The sequence below is a fragment of the Linepithema humile genome, chromosome 2, assembly GCF_040581485.1.
Source record: "Linepithema humile isolate Giens D197 chromosome 2, Lhum_UNIL_v1.0, whole genome shotgun sequence".
NCBI classification, from domain to species: Eukaryota; Metazoa; Arthropoda; class Insecta; order Hymenoptera; family Formicidae; genus Linepithema; species Linepithema humile.
In genome coordinates, this window is record NC_090129.1 from 1,326,662 (window position 1) to 1,346,813 (window position 20,152).

The 20,152-nt window shown below is 41.7% G+C and overlaps 5 protein-coding genes and 1 long non-coding RNA gene across 10 annotated transcripts in view; 3 read left to right on the forward strand and 3 right to left on the reverse strand.

Annotated features, from left to right (window-relative positions):
- LOC105677422 (uncharacterized) overlaps positions 1–169 on the reverse strand; it is a 2,809-nt gene extending 2,640 nt beyond the window's left edge. For both annotated transcript variants that reach the window (XR_001101561.2, XR_010888366.1), the window contains exon 1: positions 52–169. This is a non-coding gene — a long non-coding RNA (uncharacterized lncRNA). The remainder of the gene's footprint in view (positions 1–51) is intronic.
- Positions 1–3,578, forward strand: part of PpD3 (protein phosphatase D3) — a 3,990-nt gene extending 412 nt beyond the window's left edge. Inside the window, exons 2-9 of one of the 3 annotated variants that reach the window (XR_001101550.2) lie at positions 80–466; positions 721–1,007; positions 1,160–1,265; positions 1,331–1,473; positions 1,584–1,891; positions 1,973–2,054; positions 2,154–2,282; positions 2,369–3,578. Coding sequence is in view for 2 of the 3 variants with exons in the window: in XM_012375988.2 (XP_012231411.1) it covers positions 80–466; positions 721–1,007; positions 1,160–1,265; positions 1,331–1,473; positions 1,584–1,891; positions 1,973–2,054; positions 2,154–2,213 (1,373 nt within the window). In the remaining variant the exon portion in view is untranslated. Of the gene's footprint in view, positions 1–79; positions 467–720; positions 1,008–1,159; positions 1,266–1,330; positions 1,474–1,583; positions 1,892–1,972; positions 2,055–2,153 lie in introns of all 3 variants that reach the window. The other 2 variants (XM_012375988.2, XM_012375987.2) reach the window with 2 other exon arrangements.
- On the reverse strand, positions 1,330–4,445 carry LOC105677404 (cancer-related nucleoside-triphosphatase homolog). Its single transcript, XM_012376006.2, has 4 exons — positions 4,306–4,445; positions 3,616–3,787; positions 3,431–3,536; positions 1,330–3,359 (listed from the first exon to the last, which is right to left on the reverse strand). Exons 1-4 carry the CDS (start codon positions 4,358–4,360, stop codon positions 3,105–3,107), a joined length of 588 nt encoding a protein of 195 aa, XP_012231429.2. The 5' UTR covers positions 4,361–4,445; the 3' UTR covers positions 1,330–3,104.
- Positions 4,446–5,243: 798 nt separating this feature from the next.
- LOC105677385 (DDB1- and CUL4-associated factor 5) lies at positions 5,244–9,726 on the forward strand. Its single transcript, XM_012375981.2, has 7 exons — positions 5,244–5,532; positions 5,958–6,138; positions 6,216–6,485; positions 6,609–6,829; positions 7,119–7,345; positions 7,429–7,693; positions 8,102–9,726. Exons 1-7 carry the CDS (start codon positions 5,244–5,246, stop codon positions 9,034–9,036), a joined length of 2,388 nt encoding a protein of 795 aa, XP_012231404.1. The 3' UTR covers positions 9,037–9,726.
- Positions 9,727–9,975: 249 nt separating this feature from the next.
- LOC105677409 (integrin alpha-9-like) lies at positions 9,976–16,153 on the forward strand. 2 transcript variants are annotated; one of them, XR_010888362.1, is made up of 11 exons: positions 9,976–10,536; positions 10,804–11,176; positions 11,480–11,778; positions 12,217–12,679; positions 12,814–12,962; positions 13,031–13,468; positions 13,536–13,699; positions 13,983–14,482; positions 14,571–14,854; positions 14,950–15,693; positions 15,767–16,153. XR_010888362.1 is itself a non-coding variant. In XM_067348858.1 (10 exons), exons 1-10 carry the CDS (start codon positions 9,976–9,978, stop codon positions 15,010–15,012), a joined length of 3,294 nt encoding a protein of 1,097 aa, XP_067204959.1. In that variant the 3' UTR covers positions 15,013–16,153. The 2 variants fall into 2 exon arrangements, 1 of the variants encoding a protein (XP_067204959.1); XM_067348858.1 differs by having other exon boundaries at positions 14,950–16,153.
- LOC105677390 (uncharacterized) lies at positions 15,841–19,391 on the reverse strand. Its single transcript, XM_012375989.2, has 6 exons — positions 19,017–19,391; positions 18,180–18,657; positions 17,858–18,099; positions 17,560–17,776; positions 16,890–17,170; positions 15,841–16,774 (listed from the first exon to the last, which is right to left on the reverse strand). The coding sequence occupies exons 1-6, from the start codon at positions 19,041–19,043 to the stop codon at positions 16,589–16,591; spliced, it is 1,431 nt and encodes a 476-aa protein (XP_012231412.1). The 5' UTR covers positions 19,044–19,391; the 3' UTR covers positions 15,841–16,588.
- Positions 19,392–20,152: the final 761 nt, after the last annotated feature.

Consider the following 20,152-nt stretch of genomic DNA (forward strand, 5'->3'; position numbering starts at 1 on the left):
CAATTTTGTAAATAACTGTGAACAGCAAACTAATTGCTCTTTTATACTCACCGTTTTATATCCCACTTTTTCATTTCAGATCAAGTGTATAACAAAGCTATTGAATTGTATACCAAAGCCATAGAATTAAATCCATCAGTAGCTGTTTATTACGGCAACAGGAGTATTTCTTATCTGAGAACAGAATGTTTCGGATATGCATTGACGGATGCATCTAAAGCTATCGAGTTAGATAGAAATTATGTGAAGGGTTATTACCGCAGAGCAGCCGCTTACATGTCCCTTGGCAGGTTCAAACTGGCTCTTACAGATTATAAAACTGTTGTAAAGGCCAGACCTAACGATAAGGATGCGAAGGACAGATTTATGGAATGTAGTAAAATGGTTAAAATGTTAGCTTTTCAAAAAGCGATCTCCGTAGAAGAGAAGAAAAATATAGCCGATATGATTAATCTAGAAGCTATGGGTGAGTATTCAACCGCACAAATTTTCTGAAACAAATTTTAATACATTTGATTATAGTAATTGTCACTTGTATAATATCATTTTCCAATATAAATTCAATTTCTCAATTTATCATATTGTAAATATATCATATTTGAAATAATATTAAGACTTTGAAACTCTCTAACAATATATACTTATTGAATATCCATGCAATTTTTTAATTTGTTAAAAGTAAAAATTCGATATATTACCTTGCAAAAATTGATTTTATAGCTATTGAGGATGAGTACACAGGGCCTAAATTGGTCGATGGAAAAGTCACCCTGGAGTTTATGCAAGACTTATTAGAGTGGTATAGGAATCAAAATAAATTACATCGTAAATATGCATACAAAATCTTGTTGGACGTTAAATCGTGGTTTATGGCACAACCCAGTTTAGTGGACATTAAAATCCCAGAAGATAGCAAATTCACTATTTGTGGTGACATACACGGTCAATATTACGACTTGCTTAATATATTTAAGTTGAATGGATTGCCATCGGAGACTAATCCATATGTATCCTTTATCAGAATAGATGTAGCAGTAAAAATAAGTTATGTAGTTTGTGCATTATTAACATATGAACATGTAAACGATATATTCTTGGACTAATATCATATAAGAATTCACGTAAGAATTTAAAAGTATATTTCTTAACAATTGCGTAGTTATTCAATGGAGATTTTGTAGATAGAGGTTCCTTTTCCGTAGAATGCATATTTACTTTATTTGGTTTTAAATTATTATACCCAAATCACTTTTTCATGTCGAGAGGTATGTAATCGTTTTTTATGTCCTAAAATTGAAGTACACCTCTATGAGAAATCTGATATGTTCAGGAAACCACGAGTCAGCAACAATGAATCAAATGTATGGATTCGACGGTGAGGTAAAAGCTAAATACTCAGCTCAGATGGCGGAATTGTTCACAGAAGTATACAATTGGCTCCCTCTTGCACACTGCCTCAACAATAGAGTGCTCGTGAGTATTGTAAATTTTTATGTGTCATCGATGCTATGTGTAAATCATGGTTGCTGAACAATATTTCGCTTGTAATGATTTATAATTATTATATAATTATAATTCCACAGGTGATGCACGGTGGGTTGTTTTCGCGGGACGACGTGACGTTGCAAGAAATCAGGGAAATTGACAGAAATAGGCAACCGCCCGACGAAGGATTAATGTGCGAATTGCTGTGGTCAGATCCGCAACCGCAAATAGGCCGGGCGCCCAGCAAGAGAGGCGTGGGCGTTCAGTTCGGACCTGACGTCACGCAGAATTTCCTTAGGATAAATAATCTCGATTATGTCGTGAGAAGCCACGAGGTGAAGAACGACGGCTATGAAGTTGGACATGACGGAAAGTGTATCACAGTATTCTCCGCTCCAAATTACTGGTACGTCGCATAAAATAAAATATCGCTTATACGCTCTCTGATTGGATTGCGGCCTAGCTAATGATGCACGTTGATTTTCAGTGATACTATGGGTAACCAAGGTGCCTTTATCACACTTAATGGCAAAGATATGAAACCTTACTTCACGTCATACGAAGCAATGGTGCGTAATTCTTATTTGAAACTTTCGATCAAATCGTTCGCGCTTTCGTCGTATTTAAGATTACGTGCAGATTATTGATCGCACTCGTTTCGTTTACAGCCTCATCCGAATGTAAGGCCGATGGCTTACGCCAATTCTCTACTAAAGTTCATGTGCTAGTGGAACACATCCTAGGTATTATTGATAAATGAATAATAATAACTGAAATGCAAGTAGCCCAATCAAAGTGTGCGTAATATATTTGATACCGAAACGGAGAAGGTAAGAGACACTTTAGGCTTCTCCGCAAACAATAATGATTGTATTCTTTCTAGGAGATCATGACGAATCCCCCGCCCTGTATCATAAAGTACATGCAATCAGAAATGCATAATATTGATGGGTACAAAAGCGAGAAAAGTTTGCTTATTTTTACAAACAAACAAACAAACTTTGTCGAGTTTTTCTTATCTACAATAAGAAAAAGGAAAGACGACTCACTAGCGATTTGTGTTCGTTTATAATAAAATAACGCGAAGAGAACGTTTCTATTTTGTACCCTCAATCTATGTCCACCTTGCTCGTTAAAGATACTCCCATTTTTTTTTTTATATATATATATTGCGTCCGCGTGCTCGCGCACACATACACATATATAAAGAGAAGAAAAGAACGTATTTTGGAGAAAGCTTTTCTCCAAGGTTTTAACTTATATAATTCACTATTTATACGAAGCGCACTGAATTATTAAATACATCGCGACCCTTTTAATCGATTCTTTAACGACCAATGGTGGGGTTCCGATGAGATACGATGTTTATTATGAGAATACATAAGATGCATACTAGCATAATTATGTAGTACAAGGTTCCAGCCAATCACTACTTGTCACGTTATTTGTGACGACTTTTTTACAAATCTATTGTGATTGGAAGGACTTCTTTGATCTAACATTTTGTTTTTTGTTAATAATAAATAATGTTTATAATGTACATAGAAAGCGATATTTTCTTTTACGCGACGTGCGAAGGTGTGATGACGCAATAAATTAAGAGAACATTTTAATCGAGCTTACGAAAAGTAACGCATAATTTCCTCCGGCAAGCTATTCCGATTTCCATGGGACACGTTTATAATCTTGATTCGTGCGTCTGCGTGCAGCTTCTCGAATAGCATCGCGTGCTGTTGTGGCACTTTGTGTATCTGCGGAATTGTCCCGATCACGAATGCTTTCTTAAAAGAACCAAGCAACACGTCCGCTACTTTCTTCTTGAAGTCTTTGCTGAACAACTCCATCTTGCCGATTTCGTCGATGAACAATATATCCTGCAAAGATATAATTAACGCCGTTGAATTTTGTAGCCGAGTTTTGTTTTAAGAAAAGCCGTCGCTCTTACAGTATCCGAATCCAATGTCGAAAGCGCTACTGCCTCGAAATTGTCCAGGAAGACACGATAATTTCCTACTTGATACTTGGAGTCCTTTTGCGCCTCTGTTAAGCTTCTGTGCATGAAAGAAATGTTAAATACAATATGCATTCAGTTACGTGTTTTGTTATTATTGCGAAGACGGAAACGCGCACTTCAATCGTGCCAGGGACAATCTCCTTCCGGGATCTGTTACTCTCACAACGTCGAAGCCAATCCTGGAGCCGCTTTGATCTCGCACTTCCTCTGTGTAAAACCCGTCGAACCTGCTGCCATTTTTTTCCAGTGCAGATGCAACCTTCTTGCATACTGTAGTTTTTCCTATACCTGCAAAAATTGTTTTAATTAGTACGACGTTTTATTAATATTACATGGAGAACAAGGGTGATTTTCTGTAAGAAAATATTTGCCGATCATAATTTGCAATATTCGAAGCAAGATGCCTTATTAGAAATTATTGATAACAGCGACAATATAAAATATTATTTATCAGCTTGTTTATGCGAATAGGAAAACGATATTATAATTCTATTCGAAACAACCCGTATTTTATTTTGCATTTTTTAGAGTAAAATTTTTAATTTTTTAGCCAAATATTCGAGTAATATCTAAGATATCTGGGTACTCGAGTATCAACACGGCATTAAACGGAATATAATTGAAAAATACATTTAATTAATGAAAGTATATACGATTCTGGCTCTATCGATTGTAAAAGTGAAATTATGTGAAAACGTAGGTTATAAAAATGGCCATATTTTCACGTAATTTAATTTTGAATGAACATTTTATATTTTACGGAATAAAAGTTTCTCTATTTTCGAATCATCCCTCCCGATTCGCACCTGGTGGACCGGTAAGCAGTACGTGCAGCGGCCGCGATGCGCCGCCAGTTTCCATGACTCGCCGCGTTGTTTACGTTGGGTCTCGTACGTCGTGTCCGAACGTTGTGTATCGCGGATACGGAAGTGTGCAGCGAGTGATTCGCCGTATCAGCCCGAGCGAACGATTGATCGCAATTTCACCGCGGCATATGCACAAGAATGCGGTTACACATTTGCGTGAGAGCGCGGGGTTGCAAACGTGATAAGCAGCAGCAGCGAGCGAACGACGTCGAAGCGACGGAAGTGACCGCACGGGGGACACCGAACGACGATCAGCTGATCGGGCAGGACGAGCAGTGACGGGACGAGACGGACGATTGGCCGATCGGATTGGGACGTTAGTCGCGTTGGTGGTGTGTTCGGTGGTGGTAGTGGTTGGTGATAGAGCAAAGCTGACGGCAGCAGGAGCTGTGTGTGTACACATAGCTGCGTCGTGGCGTTTCGGATTCGAGATTCCGATCTCGTGCACCGCTGTTGGACGTTGAGTATCGAGTGTGCGGGGGCCGCAGGCGAGCGTGACACGCGGACGACGATTCCCCAGCGCCTGTTCCCGTCGCGGGGATCGCACAGACGTTCGCGCGAGGCGAGCAGCACACACGAGAAGGAGAGGAGACGGAAGCGCGACGATCGCCAAGTGTTCGACGATCCCGTGCTGCGCGAAGGGAGAGTTCGCTCTTCTCTCTTTCTCTCTCTCTCTCTCTCTCTCTCCTTCCCCTCGTAGCCGCGCTCGGTGACGCTTACGTTCGCGTCCTTCCACGCCGTGCCGGGCGCGGAGAGGATACCATTAGTCGCGTCGCGGGGGAAAAATCAGAACGACGACGGGAAACGACAGGACGACGGCGACGACGGCGACGACGGCGACGACAACGTCAACGTCGTCGCGCGGCGATACATGGAAGATGGTGGATTGCGTCCGGTTTCGCGCCGCCAGCCTCCGACGACGACGTCGGCGTTCGCGACAGTCGCGCGAGACGGCGGGCGAGGGCAGGATCATGGGTTATCCGTCCGAGTGCAGCGCGCTGTCGTATGTGCTCGCGCGACAGATTGACGACAAGGTGAACTACTGCAGGAGCCTGGTCGACGCCAGATTCGAGAACTCCGAGAACCTCTACAGGAAGGACCTGCTGTCCCACTACGGATGCGTCAACGCGATCGAGTTCTCGAACCAGGGTGATCTGCTGGTGTCCGGTGAGTCAGACGTTCAAATCTTATCTCTCACCTCGTAAAAGACGAGAGGCTTCAATAATTCACGATCTCGTTTCGGCATAACTTCAATCACACGTCGTTTCAATTTGCAATAATGTTGAAATAAGATCTGTTGTCTTTTGGATTCGTCAGTCCAAACAATCGAAACATCGGTCTGAATTATTTTCGATTTTTCGCCCGATTTTGTGACACACTTATCGCGTGATCTTTTTCTCCTCTCAACACAGTGCCCGTTGATTTCGAATTCAATGGAAATATTGATGTTTGGGGAAGAGAAATTTGTACTTTTTCTTCGACTTCGGTCACAAAAATAAGCGTATCTCTCGTACAACTCAGTCGCTAGATAAATTTGAGATATATTCTAATAATAACCAAGAACTTACACTGTGACGTCTTGTGTTTCCAAGGGGGCGACGACAGAAGAGTTCTGCTGTGGAGAGTGGAGCAAGCGATACAGGGTATGGGCAAGCCCACCGTGATGAAAGCCCAACATGTTAGCAATATATTCTGCCTCGGTTACGACAGCAGCAAGACCAAGATATTCTCCGCGGGAAACGACGACCAAGTCATCGTCCATGACTTGCGAACGTAAGTATCTCTCCCGATGATCGAAGTGATATGTCGTACCCCGCGTGATCGTAAGATGTTTCGCTCCGATATTGCAGAAGCGACGTTCTCAACTACTTCCTACACGAGAAGCCTGTCTACGGGCTGTCCATTCATCCGCACAATGACGATGTCTTTGCCAGCGCCTGCGACGACGGTAGAGTCCTGATTTACGATATACGCAGCACCAGCACCACGGAGACTTTCTGCCTGGCACAATACAAAAGCGCCTTCCATTCCGTCATGTTTAATCCCGCGGATCCCAGAATGCTCGCTACTGCCAATGCGAAGGAAGGCGTCAGTATGTGGGACGTGCGAAAACCTTTGGAGTGAGTGGAGATGCGTGTTTAGTAATCGTTTTGCAAAGTGGCGTTTGATTGCAAAGGCAAATGTGAAATATTTAAGATGCGATTATGAATATTTATTAACTGGTTCACGTTCTGTGTCCGCAGGCCTGTATTGTGTTACGGAAGCCCGCAACAGAGTTGCATGAATGTCAGGTTTAATTCAGCGGGCAACCGACTGCTGGCCTTACGAAGAAGACTACCGCCGGTTCTTTACGCGATCGACTCTCCTGCGTACCTCTGCGAGTTCGATCATCCGGGATATTACAACAGTTGCACCATGAAGTCTTGCTGTTTCGCCGGCGAGAATGACGAATACGTTCTCTCTGGTAAATAAGAAGTGCAAAAATAGACGCAATTTACTTTGCAGCTCACGCTGTGTGTATGCTTAATCTTTAGAGTTTCGTAAGCTTATTTCTTTGTTCTGGTGAACAATGCATCGAGTTGCTCGGCAAATTTTCGATTTTATTTCCCTGAAAATAAAAGTGAACAAATTAGAAAGTGTTGGAATAATTCAAATATCTCCAACGGAGATGCTAATTTCTATAAAAACAAATTCCATTTTATCAAAAAAAAGTTATAATGATGTACCAGCGATTTACGTATTTAAATTTGCAGGTTCGGATGATTTCAATCTGTACATGTGGAAGATTCCGTCGATGGATAGCAAACCATGGCCAGTCATGGTGGATTCCGCTCACATGGTGCTGCGCGGTCACAGATCGATCGTCAATCAGGTGCGATACAACCAAGCGAGCTGCATCTTCGCGTCGTCCGGCGTCGAAAAGATCATAAAGATCTGGAGTCCGTTTCCGCTCGGAGAGGGATCTCTGGGAGGATTGAAGGTTGTCGCTGTTCACAATAAACCCTTACAACCGCATAGTCCCGGCACTATTCGTCACCGTGCACCGTTTTTTTTTTCTCGCAGAGGGATGCCGGCAAGCGGGAGAGACAGCGCCGAGTGTTCACGCACGACGAGTACATAGGGCTGGTGCTGCGTAGCGGGCAGTTCATGACGCACGATTACAGCCACCAGTCGACCAAAGAAGACCCGCGTATGATGGCCTTCTTCGATTCTCTCGTGCAGCGTGAAATCGAAGGCTGGAGCTCCGAGGACGTGCCAACGGCGCCGCACACTCCCAGCGATTCCGAGATCAATCCGAATGAACCGTACAACGCGACGGATAACGACGGTACATCTTCGGACGATTCCTATTAATGAAAATAAGAAAGAATTATAATTCGCGGAAGAAATGTAATTTTTTTTTTTCTAAAAATATTTGTGTTGTGGAACAAGGTGCAAAATTATGGCGTCAGTATTGCTTCGATCAAATAATTTGGATATAAAAGCTAAATTTTTTCCATTTTAATAATTGGATTTTATTCAATTTTTGGAATTTAATGATTAAAATCCAATTTTTTTTTCTTTTTTTCTTTTTTTTTTCCTTTTTGACATGACAGCTGTCTTACGCTTGAAACGCTAATTTTCGTATGCATACTTTTCTGCTCTATAATTTTTCTGTAATTTCAATTACGATTTTTTTATGCAAAGACTTTTTTGTACCAAGGATTCGAACGACTCGTTCATTTTTTTCTTGCAGACACTACGGCATCAGAAGGCGGCGTGGCGCCGGAACGATCGTTAGAGTCGCCAAATCGTATAACTCGGCTCATCGCAAATCGTAGAGAGAAGCTCATGCGGATGGCCGCCGCGGTAGGACGGTCCGCCTCGGATTCCGGCAGCGAGGCGGACAATGCGCACGCGAGACGTAGATCGAAATCGAAAACGAAATCGAAGGGCGTGAAGAGGAAACACACGAAACTGTCCGGCAGAAGAAGACCGTTCGTCAGAAGAAAATGTACTGTGTTAAAAGTCAATAGTGATTCCGACAGTGAGTACGAGATACCGCCGGTCGACGCGGCTCAGCCCAGCACCAGTTCCGGGGTGATCTCCCGGCGATCGCGTTACGTCAGCAGTGCGAAGGACGGTAAGCGCTCGAGCTGCAGCACCAGCGATCCTGAAAGCAGTTCTGAGGACTATAACGCTCCCGGCAAGCGTAATCATTCTAAAACCGACTCGGACGCGTCAGCGAAGGCGCACAAGCAGAAACACCGCAAGTGCAAAAACAGTTCTCGACACCCGGAGGGCTCCGGCAAGAGCCAGAGTAAACGGCGGAAGGTCGACGATTGCTCGGACGAGGAGAAGGCCGCCGACTCGAGGAACTGCGCGAACGGCAGCAGCACCAGCAAGGACCGGCGCGAGGACGGAACCTCGACGCCGAGCAACAAGTGGCTGCAAGTTCCTTGCACGCCCGACAGCGGCATTAAATCGGGCGTCTCCTCCACCGGCGGGAAGAACAGCGAGACGACGCGCAAGGAGCGGCGCGACGGCGGCGCGGGCGACAGTTCCGATCACGAGCAGAAACTGAAAAATTTAGAGTGTTTCCGGAAGAAAGTGGAGGAGCTGGCGAGACGGAGCTACCGATCCGCGTTTAAGGTTCAAGCGCTTTCGACCACGAGCGATTCTTCCGATTAAGCGCTCCCATTTCCTCGAAGATCCGCCGCCCCCTCTCCCCCCCACCCTCCCGCCCTCTCCCGGCCCCCTTTTCCCTGGCGCGCTCCACTCCGAACCCCCTTTCCCATTTGTACATAAAGTAATCTGTGATTCCTTGAAGTATATTTTTATAACACTAAGTTGATCACGTGCGCGCGGACATACGATCGATTTTTCTCACCCTTTTTCTTTTTTTACGTTTCGGATTTTATTGCCCGTCTCTTAAGATCCCTCGTGAGTGTACGGTGTTTTCCTTTTCGCAGCCCCCTTCCCCCCCCCCCTCTAAATTTTCGTTTAGAATCGTCGGTTCCCCGTCGTCGGTTTCTTGCGTGATGACATTGCGACGTGTGTTCATGAATCGAGTTATCGGTTAGCTGAAATTGCCTAGAAGATGTTTGGTATCGCCCCTGCATCTCTCATCCTCCACCCTGCGAAAGCCATTTTACGACTGTTCAGCACTCGATTAATCCAAGGACAGTCCGGATCGGAATTGCGAGGTGAACGTTTCGCGGATCTGGAAATCGCATATAGTCCAGACGGAACCGCGGCGAGCGACGCCGCGTGCGGGATCACCGATCAAACGCGCCCGCATTAGCTTTAAGTATTTACGACTCGGCTAATGTGTATTGTTGGTTTGCGCGATGGAAAGTAATTAAAGATAATGAATTGGTATACATTTTTTTCCTATGTGTTGAACTTTGAAGAATTATTGTAATTATATTACATTATTTAATCTTGCATTTATATACGTCTTTATTAACTGATTATGAATAAACAAGAAGAAAAAAAAAAAAAAAAAAAAGATGACAGAACGCGATAAATTTACTCTCCTCTGCAACTGAGAGAATAGGAGGCTTTCTTCGATATTTTTCAAAATAAAGTGCACACAACTGGACCGACTAGACTTAGACTTAATGCAAAATGATATCACTGTGGTGTTCAGATACCACATCCGATGGCAGGAAGAAAAGGAAAAAGGTTTCCTCAGTTACGAATGCATCGCGCATTACTATACCCGACTGTGCAAAAGTCCGTGTGAAATCTTTAAAAGCACCGTGCAGAATGATACGCGCGCACGAAAGTTTAGCAATGTGCTTTCATTTGCGAATTTTAATCCTCGCCTTAACAATCATGCGACACGATGCGTCGGCGTACAACATTAATTCGTTCAATGCGAAAGTGTTCGGTGTGCAAGCGTCGCATGGCCGTCGCAGTTACTTTGGGTTTTCGGTCGCTTTGTACGCAAATGCAAATGAATCCTTGTTACTCGTGGGAGCCCCGAGAGCGAACTCCAGCGAATTGCCGTCCGTTAGAGAACCGGGGACAGTTTTTAAATGTACGATGAACGACACGTGTGAAATGTGGACAGTTGACGATGTCGGAAATGGGAGACATCCTCAGCTGAAGTTCGATCAAATTAAGAATGATTCTTGGATTGGCGCGACGATTGCCGTAGAGAACAAAACGGAGGCCAGGATTGTGGTGTGTTGATTGGTTATTTTTCACAAGCATCGATAATAATTGTCGCGTGTCTTGATCGCGTGACTCAAAAATCTCAACTTTTAAATCGAACACACGAATTTCAGATCTTTTCGTTAAAAAAAAAAAATTGATTGTCATAAAAATATATATGAAAATTAAAGAATTTGCAGGAAGCAAATTTGCAAAATTTAAATGAGCAACAATAAGCTTTTGCTGAATATCCAGTAAGAAATTATAAGACTCTGTTTATTCAATTCCATTGAATAGGTTTGTGCACCCCGATGGATAAATTACAAAGAGCGCGATTTCCACATGAACGGTATCTGCTATGCGACACTGGCCACTAATAGCAGTGCATTTGAGAGAAACGCTGAAGAGCTATTGTCACCACTTTCAAATGGAAATGAAAATGAATTCTTCAAGAAAAAACGCTTTTATAATTATGCTATGGGCCAAGCTGGCTTCTCTTTACGCATGGATTCTTTGAAGAACAAAGTGAATGTCGCAATGGGCAGTCCAGGTGTATGCAATTGGAACGGCGATGCGATATTAACCACTGCCGAGAAAAACGGTAGATTCTCGGGCACAAAAATTCCTGCGGTTGCCGAAGAAAAAAAACTTTATGACGATAATTATTTCGGTAAGAGCAAATTTCTCTTATCGCCAATTCTAAATGCGGGTCGGTCTGTTATCAGTCCATTTGTTACCGAGTGCAACGCGAAATAATTTTCTAAATTGTCTGTACATAAATAGAAAATTTTAAATAGCATAGCAGCAAAACGAAAGAAGAGAGCGTGCAAATCAATATTCGCACACTTATAGATTTTTTATATTTAAAAAATGTATCGAGTTTCTTATTTTATTAATGCTGTGAAAGAAACATCTTTCGGATATTAATATATCCACTGCATCTTCGTTCTACATATTCACGGTTTCTTTTCAGGATATGCAATAACAGCGGGTGCTTACTTTAACGAAAAGAACGTCTTATACGCTTCCAGCGCGCCAAGAAGCAAAATGTTATATGGAAAAGTTCTCGTGCTTGATTTTCCTTCTAAGCACAATAAACCTATCGTTATCAAAACAATAGTAGAAGGCGAACAATTGGGCGAGTACTTCGGCGCAGTATTAACATCGTGCGATATTAACAATGATCGTAAGCACGAATTAATCGTCGGCGCGCCGCAGTGGTCCAAAGACACGGACGAGGGTCGAGTCTACATTTTTACATCGCGGCGCAAAGTATGTCATTCATATATCATTTGAGAAATAAATGCATAAGTGATTTGAAAAAATCTAAAACAATATTAAAACTTTTTGATTTCTCTATAAAAAATTGTGATAACTAATATTGAATATCTTATCATATAAGATTTAAATTGAATTTTTGGCTCCGCAATATTATCATAATTAATAGAGAAAGAGAACGTTTTTTTATTTACTTTTATTTTTCATGTTGAATTTGTGCGACGTTTTAATTTTTACAAAACAGAAACTTTTTATTCCGAAAGATTAAAACTTTCTAATACTTTTTGCTGAGAAAAAATCAAATCTACATTTCGAGTCTATGTCTCGTTGTCAGAGATATTTATAAAAATTGAGAATTACTGTCAAAAGCTCAGTATTTAATTAAAGAAGTACTTGATCGGTTAAAAAAATTACTATTCTGCACAAACTCAGGACAAGTTTGAGAAACCGCAGACGATCGATGGTGCGATCGTCGGAGGTAGATTTGGAGCTGCCGTAATGTGCCTGAGTGACATTGATTATGATGGCTACGGCGATATCGCCGTAGGTGCACCCTATGAAGAAGACGGTGGTGCGGTGTACATTTTTAACGGAAACGAACACGGCAGGTTCCGGAAGTACAGTCAGAAACTGATGGGCACGCGATTCTCGCCGACAATACGCGGATTCGGTATCTCTATTTCGGAACCCCGAGATATCAATCGCGATAATTATTCCGACATAGCTGTGGGCGCTTACCTTTCCGACGAAGTGGTCTTGCTGCAATCCGTACCGGTCGTTACGCTGAATGCGACTTTGACGTACCTGCAAAAGGTCAAACTGTTAAGAAACGCAACGTCCTTCACGATTGATCTCCACATGTCTTACGAAGGTGCATACGTACCCGAAGAACTACGTAAGCAATCAACGCTCAACGTTAATTTAGACGATATCGAATCATATTCGTTCATTAAAATTTATTCATTTAATTTTTTCAAGCGGTATATGAAATTAATTATATCAATTCCACGTTTGTTATTGTCATTTCAGCAATTATCGCGATCCTAAAGATTGATCAAATGCACGGCAGAGCCACGTACCAAGCGCAGAAAAGTAACGATGGGCCACAGACTTACAGATTGCATTACACGCTGCAGAAAGCTACGCTCACGCACAAAGCGCTGGAGATTAATCTGACGGTGTTTATTATTCGCTCCACGCTAATTTCTTTTTCAGTATATCGAATTCGTGTCTTTATGTGTTTCAGGAGAACATTCAAAATATAATAGATCCGCTCGAAATATCGGTGTTGATGCAGGTGGAAAATGATCTCCATGCGAACAACAGAATAAGCTCACCCTGCACTTTCTGCGTCGTGATAAATAAGCAGTACTCGCAGATAGAAAATTCCACAATACTGCCGTTCGCTGTGGAATGCGGCGAGGACGAAGTGTGCGTGTGCGATCTCGGAGTAAGGCTGTCCACTGACGCGACTCCGGACAACAGATACGTCATCGGAGCTGCATCGATGATTACGTTGCAAATCGATGCCGATAATCGCGGCGAACCGGCGTATCAGGCCAAAGTGCTCATCTCCACCGAAATCTTAACGTTAGCAAATATTCCTCCCGAGTGCGTCGAAAGCTCTGCCGCGACCGGCTCTCTGGAAATCATCTGCAACATTGGGAATCCTCTGAGAACCAATGTATGACGACTTTTCTCATACTCACGTAACTCTTTTCGTGAAAAAAAAATGACGGTTTACCTTCCAGAAAACGTTAACACTGCAACTGGATATGAGCGGGGTGAGACACGATGTTAGAGAAGTAGAATTACGGGCGAACATTAGCACCAAGAGCCACGAGAAAAATTGGGAGGACAACAATTACGTCATCACAGTGTATTTCGATCTGGACATTGATATAGCGATCACTGGGTTAATATATTTCTTTGTATTAAATTTCGTATACACGGAAAGAAAGAATTTTACTATCATCGTTGCATATTAGATATGATAGTGGGAAAATTTCACTACCATAACTAAGTTTTCAGATTATTCAGTGTATTAGTAAAAGCTGTTTTGTTGGCAGAACATACTTTTTGCAGTTGATATAATAACCAACATACTTTGCTAGCATAAAATTTGCTGTGCCAGCAAATTCTTTTTTTTTTTCCTATGTAATTTTGTAGAATTCTTAACTCTATGTTCACGGCTGTAGAAAAACGCAGGGAAACTGGTACTCGTACTTACGCGAGGGTAAGGAAACGCCGCCGGACAGTGTTAGATTTCAGCATTTCTACAAAGTGCAGAATTTTGGCGCCAGCGCCGTCGAGGAAGCCGTGTTGACCGTGAAAATTCCAACGCACATTCGGCTGCCGGGTATCGGAGAAATAGCGATCGTCAACATCGGTGACCTGGAAATGAACGGACAAGAACTTTTCTGCGGCTACTCGAGTCAAACCGAAGTGTCTACCTCCGTAGTTGAAGAGATCACGGAGAACACAATCGCGGTCAACTCCAGCTCAGCGAACGGCACGAAATTCAGCATCGAGGGCGCGCCGATGAACGCACTCTCGGAGAACAGAACGTTCTACATTAATTGCACGAATAACGCAATCCGGTGCGAGCAAATCGATTGCAGACTGGGACCGTTTTTGAGTTCCTTGCACGTTGCGAAGTTCCTGGTCACGCTGGATCTGCAAGTGAAAAATTTTCCTAGTCAGTACAACATCGTTAAGTAATATGTTATCGATATAAAATCGATATTAGAAGATAAAAATTCATTTCGCGTGCTTTCTAATTGTAGATGACGTGATAAAGAACAATGACGTCATACTTTACGCGACCGAAGGTAGCGTCGCTGTAACGCAACCCGGCAATTTTACTGAAGGAAACAAGCCGAACACTACTTTAGTTACTACAAAATTTCTTACGTCACCGATAGCTCAGCGGATATCCGTGTTGATAATCGTCCTCTCCGCGATCCTGGGAGTTCTGTTGCTGCTGCTGATGATACTGGGTTTAGTAAAGGTCGGATTCTTTAACAGAAAGAAGAAGCTGGAACTGGAAGCGTTGAAGGCTGAAACTGACGTATGTTTAGCGTTCTCGCAAATTTTCGTAAATAAAAATTTTTATCTCAATTAATTGATGAGTATTTTATTAAAATACGTTTTCTTCTTTCATAGAAAACATACTGGATACTAAAAACCACGTCTGCGATGGAACCTTTTGATCAAGATTGCGATTAGCATATGTGATAAGATTTATGAATCGAGTATTCAATTGGACGTATTTAAACATATTTCTAATGCATATTTATTTTCTCGTATAAGTAATTTTGTTATGCATAATTCAAACATGTAAAACATGTATCTCTTTAAGGACTATATATACTGTTACATAATTAAAATTTATAAAAACTGAGAATCGCTTAAAATCTTATAGACATTAAAGAAATATTTGATCGGTTAAAAAAATGACTATTCTGCACGAAATTCAAGACAATTTTGAGGAACCGCGGATCAGCGATGCGATTGTCGGAGGTATTGATGAATATGCTACTTAAAAACAGAATATTAATTGCACAAGTCGCGCGGTTCATTGCATGCAAATAAATTGTAGTTACTAAGATCTTCATCCATTGTAAAATTTTTAGTAATGAAGAGATTTTTAGATTTACAACACTCGAATTTTCTTGGCGAGTAACATTGCCAAATAATAAGACTGTTATAAAAGAAAAATACATTTTGTACATTCTGTGATTCTAGCTGACGTGATGGAAAACAATGACATCATGGTTTACGTGATTGAGCGTAATGTTACCATAACGCAATGTAATAAAGAAAAAACTATAATACTGTTTCAATTCTCACAAAATTTTAAAGTTATCGAAAATGCAAAAAATATCTATATGAATAATAATGCTTTCGGTATATATATTTCTATGGTTTCTATACTTATGTTTATATTAGTGGATTTAATAAATATTGGATTCTTTAACAGGACGAGGATAGACCGGAAAGCTGAATTATGTACAAAGGTTATTTCATTAAGTATCATAAATGAACACCCGAATGTTTCATGATTATTAAATATTTTATTAAATTTGCATCTCGAAAAAATACAATACCGGAAACAACCATTTTGATGGAAGCTCTTCGTTACAGTTGAATGCACATAACGTTTCTATAGAACGCATTCAACTTAATATATTCTACTTAATATGTCTTATTCCAGTGATGTATCTGTATATTTTTATTTCTGTTATAAATAATAAATAATAATTGTGCATTATCCGCTATTTTAATATATAAAGTATAGATATATATCTTCCTAAGGCCACACTTTTCTAAAATAATAAAACATTTTTATAAAAATATAATCTTAAAATATCTTTAGCCCTGTTGCTATATCTGCATAGCTGTTAACTAGACTATTTCGTGGAAGGCTTTGTAGAAAGCGGTTTATATTTGATTTCTGTCTAAATTTCGACCTAAGATATGCACCAATCTTTAAGTCCTGGAAAAGCAGTTTTGGAACAAGCTTAATTCTATTTAATCTTGATCGAGATTTCTGAAATTAATTTATATCGTATAAGATTCAAGATATATAATATCAGGAGGTACTCACTCACATTTTATGTTACTATATATAGCTGTCAATACAGCTAAAAATTTGCTCATTTGCAGAGACATGAACGAGTGCACCGTGTAGCGTATTTCAGTAAATAAGATTCGTGAGATTACGTATCCAACCAACAAGAGAGCATAAAAACGCCAATTTGCGTATATATATATATAATATCTTTTACGCCATTGAAAGCGTTCAATCGTCCAATCCAAGTCCCTTCGAAATTTCATCCGCGGTTAATTTATGCCCGCCGGAAGACGGTGGAGTTTTCGGACGTGGATTCGATTTTGGCACTGGCGGTGGAGGAGGCTCGTATCTCGGTGGCTCGTAACTCGGTGGCTCGTAACTCGGAGGCGGTGAACGATGTTCATCATGAGAATTCTGTGTAAAAAAATTATAAAGTGTTATTTAAAAGTACGATTAAAAATTCCACCCTGTATTCTTCTAATTACATACGTCGCTGAGAAAAAAAAATATGTTGAAATAATTTATTTACATCTTTCCCACGCTTAGTCAGACCGTCGAAAGCAGAACTGAACAAGGCGGATCCTAGTCCTGACAAAAGATCCGATCCAGAACTTTGGCTGCCGTATCCACCGCCGGATGACGGTTGATAGCCGCCGTACCCTCCCGAAGGTTGATACCCTGGCTGCTGATGATGACTTCCTCCGCCGCCGAGAACGCCACCGAATAGAGATCCTAACGTTCCGCTCAGACCATCACCACCGGGTGGATGCTGTGGACTTTGATAGGCAGGCGGCTGAGATCCTCCACCGCCTAATCGACCAAAGAAAAAGCATGACGCTATCTTCTCAAGTTGCTTTCATTCCACGCGTAATATTAGGAATGTATCTTAGATTCATCAAATAACCATCTCTATCCATTTATTATAGAAACACTGCCGTCCTTGACGATAATTCCGACGCGATGATGTCACTCGGCCAGTCAGCGATCAGCGTTTGATTACAGATTTTCCGATTTATAAAATTCCTAAGTCACGACGTGTGCTTCCAATTGCAGAATTACGGAAGTTATTGTTCGTTTAAGAACAGACTTTCGCTGAATCCTAAATTATCCTACTCGCATGTGAACTTGCAAAAGAGATATCAATCACATATTCCTGATCATATTATATATTATTTTTAAAATTCAAGTTATAACTATACCCAATGCTCCCAGAATAGAGTCCAATACACCGCCGCCGCCTGACTGCTGCTGGGGATAACCTTGCTGCGCATGTGTGTTTTGCATAGCGTTACTCGCCAGGCTGCTAGCTAGAGCCATCCCGAGGGTTCCAGCCAAGCCTCCGAATCCACCCTCGCTCTCCGTCTTCGATTTGGAAGCGTCCGATTTTTCATGATCCTTTTCTTCTTCCTTGTTCTTCTGCAAGTGACAACGCGTGCTTATAAGCTTTTGTGACGTTAACGCTGCAAACGTAACGATAAGTTTCGATTATGTCGTTACATTCATCGCGTGCATGGCCGCCGCCACTCCTCCAGCCGCCACCAATCCGCCTAACGCCAATCCAACTTTGTCCAGACAGCCTCCGAAGATATCCTCCTCCTCCGCTTTCTCAGGTTGTCCGTGGCCCCTCGGTGAATTGTAACCACCTGGACCACCGTAGGCGTCGGGAGGAGGGCCGTAACCAGTCGGTGGGGGAGGTCCGTATCCACCTGGCTGGATCGTCGGATACAATCCACCCGGTGCTAATTCAAGAGAAACAAAATTCCAAATCACAAAGTCGCAGTATTATAGTTCCACACTTGAAAAGTAAATAATTCCTTACCGGGCGGTCCGAAGTTAGCAGCCGGCACACCCTCTGGCGCTGTAGCTGGCGATCTCGGTGTGTCGACTTGTTCGTAAGAGACGGAATGCACTTCGACATCACCATCGATAACCAGATGAGTAACTTTTATGAACGGTAATCGATGGGCGAACTCCGCAAAATGTCTGCCATTGATAGCGATCTTGTAGCAGTGATGGTCGCATAGAATCAGTATCTCGAACTCCTGGCCTGGTTGAATCCACAGCGGGCCTGCATTCTCCTCTACGCCCCAGGACATTGACTCGATGTGATTTCTGGTGATGATACCTTCGGGGAAGCGCGGTGACACGTGAATGGCTATATCGTCTCTTGGATTTAACGTCGGTCCCAGTTGGTAGTTAATAGCGAATCGTACAGCGTGGGGAGGCACTTTACCCTGCACCTTCACCATTGTGCCCGCTCTCAGGCCACCCTCCACTGCTCCCACATACGGAATCTCCTATTACAAAACACAATTGTGAATAAACAGCAAGTGTCCAAGTGCATGTGAATAATATTCTAAAAATAGAAACAGCAGCAGCTCGAAAATTAACATTACACAATTCTAGACATTAATTATATCAGTTAAAGTAATCTCCTTAATAGCGTCTTTTAAATAGAACATATATATACAATAACAATAAAAATTCACATTAAAACAACATTGATCGACTGTGCCAAGAATTTAATAATAATCATCAAGCGACAAATACCAAGTAGCAATCCGCATTTTCGACGCAAAAACATCGGCAATGCGGACGCGTTACGAATCAATGATAATCACTAAAGTTTTGCGACAGCCGCAACGGATGCACTTACCGGGTTTATAATCGGGGAGCTGGCCATTTTTGTGACTGCTCCGACGATTTAGCCTGATTTCGATGCAGAAAACGATGTTGATTCGATAATTCCAGTTGCACTGACGCTAATGCGCAACACGAAGACGGCCGGCACCTTCGTTCTCGAGGCGCTTCCAGCACTTCTATTTACAGTGCTGACGTCCCACGAAACGCGCAGCACGCACTATAGCGTACGGTTCGTGTAATTGAGGCGGCGACGTGGCGCGTGTATATTATGTAATCCGTCGCACAATCTCTGCATCGTCACATCCGCACTCGCGAGACCGCGAAGTTCGGATTCAGCTGCGAAACAGCTGACTCCGCCAATCTTGACATCGCCCGTCAGACAGAAACAGGAAACACGTGCATCGCCGCTAATCGGCGCTCGAGCGCCCGATGACGTTATGCGCGGACCTTGCGATGCGGGCAGCGCGAGCTTCTTCTCATCATCTCTTCCTGTCATCATTAACCCTGACTTGATATGTGTAAAGTATTTTTGGCATTTTGCAGAACAGATTACTTGCGATACAAGCGTCGTTGATGCGATGATTGAGAAGCCCGAAGAGTGATTCTGGAATAAAATTGAATAGAATTAAGATTAAAAGAAAAATTAAAATGGAAAAAAAGATCAAAGTAGAATTAAGCTAGAAAAAATTAAAATAGTAAAATTATTAGTTAAAAAATAGTCTTATACATAGAATTACATATTAAAATAAAAATATTATATATCTATTTAAAAAATTATGAAAATTTCGCGTTCTATTTAAGCGAATGAGATACAGTTCTTGATTTAAAAAGTTCTAATCGATAAATACATGTTAATACATGATCGAAAAATAATATATAGTCATAATAAATATAAATTTTATTAAATATTTCACTTATTGAATTTCTGAAATTGGATAAGTTTATTAATATTCATTGTATGAATCACAGTCATTTTTTCATTTTCACAACGGTGATGTTTAAATAATTCAGTATGAGAAAAATAGGGAACAATTTTCCAGAGTACGGAAATTCTAATTCTGGAAACGGGAAGATTACGTAATTAATCTTGCAGCACTTATGGCGTAGCACGCGCGTGCCACCGCCTACGTTCATTTTCGTTTATTCACT

Excerpts from the sequence above, each read along its gene's own strand:
- LOC105677404 (XM_012376006.2), bottom strand. The coding sequence starts at position 4,360 with ATGGAAACTGGCGGCGCATCGCGGCCGCTGCACGTACTGCTTACCGGT. Across the intron at positions 3,788-4,305 it reads ACTGCTTACCGGTCCACCAG|GTATAGGAAAAACTACAGTA; the intron begins GTGCGAATCGGG and ends CAATTTTTGCAG. Across the intron at positions 3,360-3,430 it reads CGACATTGGATTCGGATACT|GATATATTGTTCATCGACGA; the intron begins GTAAGAGCGACG and ends ATATCTTTGCAG.
- LOC105677390 (XM_012375989.2), bottom strand. The coding sequence starts at position 19,043 with ATGGCCAGCTCCCCGATTATAAACCCG. Across the intron at positions 17,777-17,857 it reads CGGCCATGCACGCGATGAAT|AAGAACAAGGAAGAAGAAAA; the intron begins GTAACGACATAA and ends TGTCACTTGCAG. Across the intron at positions 17,171-17,559 it reads CTCTATTCTGGGAGCATTGG|GCGGTGGAGGATCTCAGCCG; the intron begins GTATAGTTATAA and ends TTGGTCGATTAG.
- LOC105677385 (XM_012375981.2), top strand. The coding sequence starts at position 5,244 with ATGGTGGATTGCGTCCGGTTTCGCGCCGCCAGCCTCCGACGACGACGT. Across the intron at positions 5,533-5,957 it reads GGGTGATCTGCTGGTGTCCG|GGGGCGACGACAGAAGAGTT; the intron begins GTGAGTCAGACG and ends TGTGTTTCCAAG. Across the intron at positions 6,139-6,215 it reads ATCGTCCATGACTTGCGAAC|AAGCGACGTTCTCAACTACT; the intron begins GTAAGTATCTCT and ends CCGATATTGCAG.
- LOC105677409 (XM_067348858.1), top strand. The coding sequence starts at position 9,976 with ATGATATCACTGTGGTGTTCAGATACCACATCCGATGGCAGGAAGAAA. Across the intron at positions 12,680-12,813 it reads ATACGTACCCGAAGAACTAC|CAATTATCGCGATCCTAAAG; the intron begins GTAAGCAATCAA and ends TTGTCATTTCAG. Across the intron at positions 14,855-14,949 it reads CGTTGAAGGCTGAAACTGAC|AAAACATACTGGATACTAAA; the intron begins GTATGTTTAGCG and ends CTTCTTTCATAG.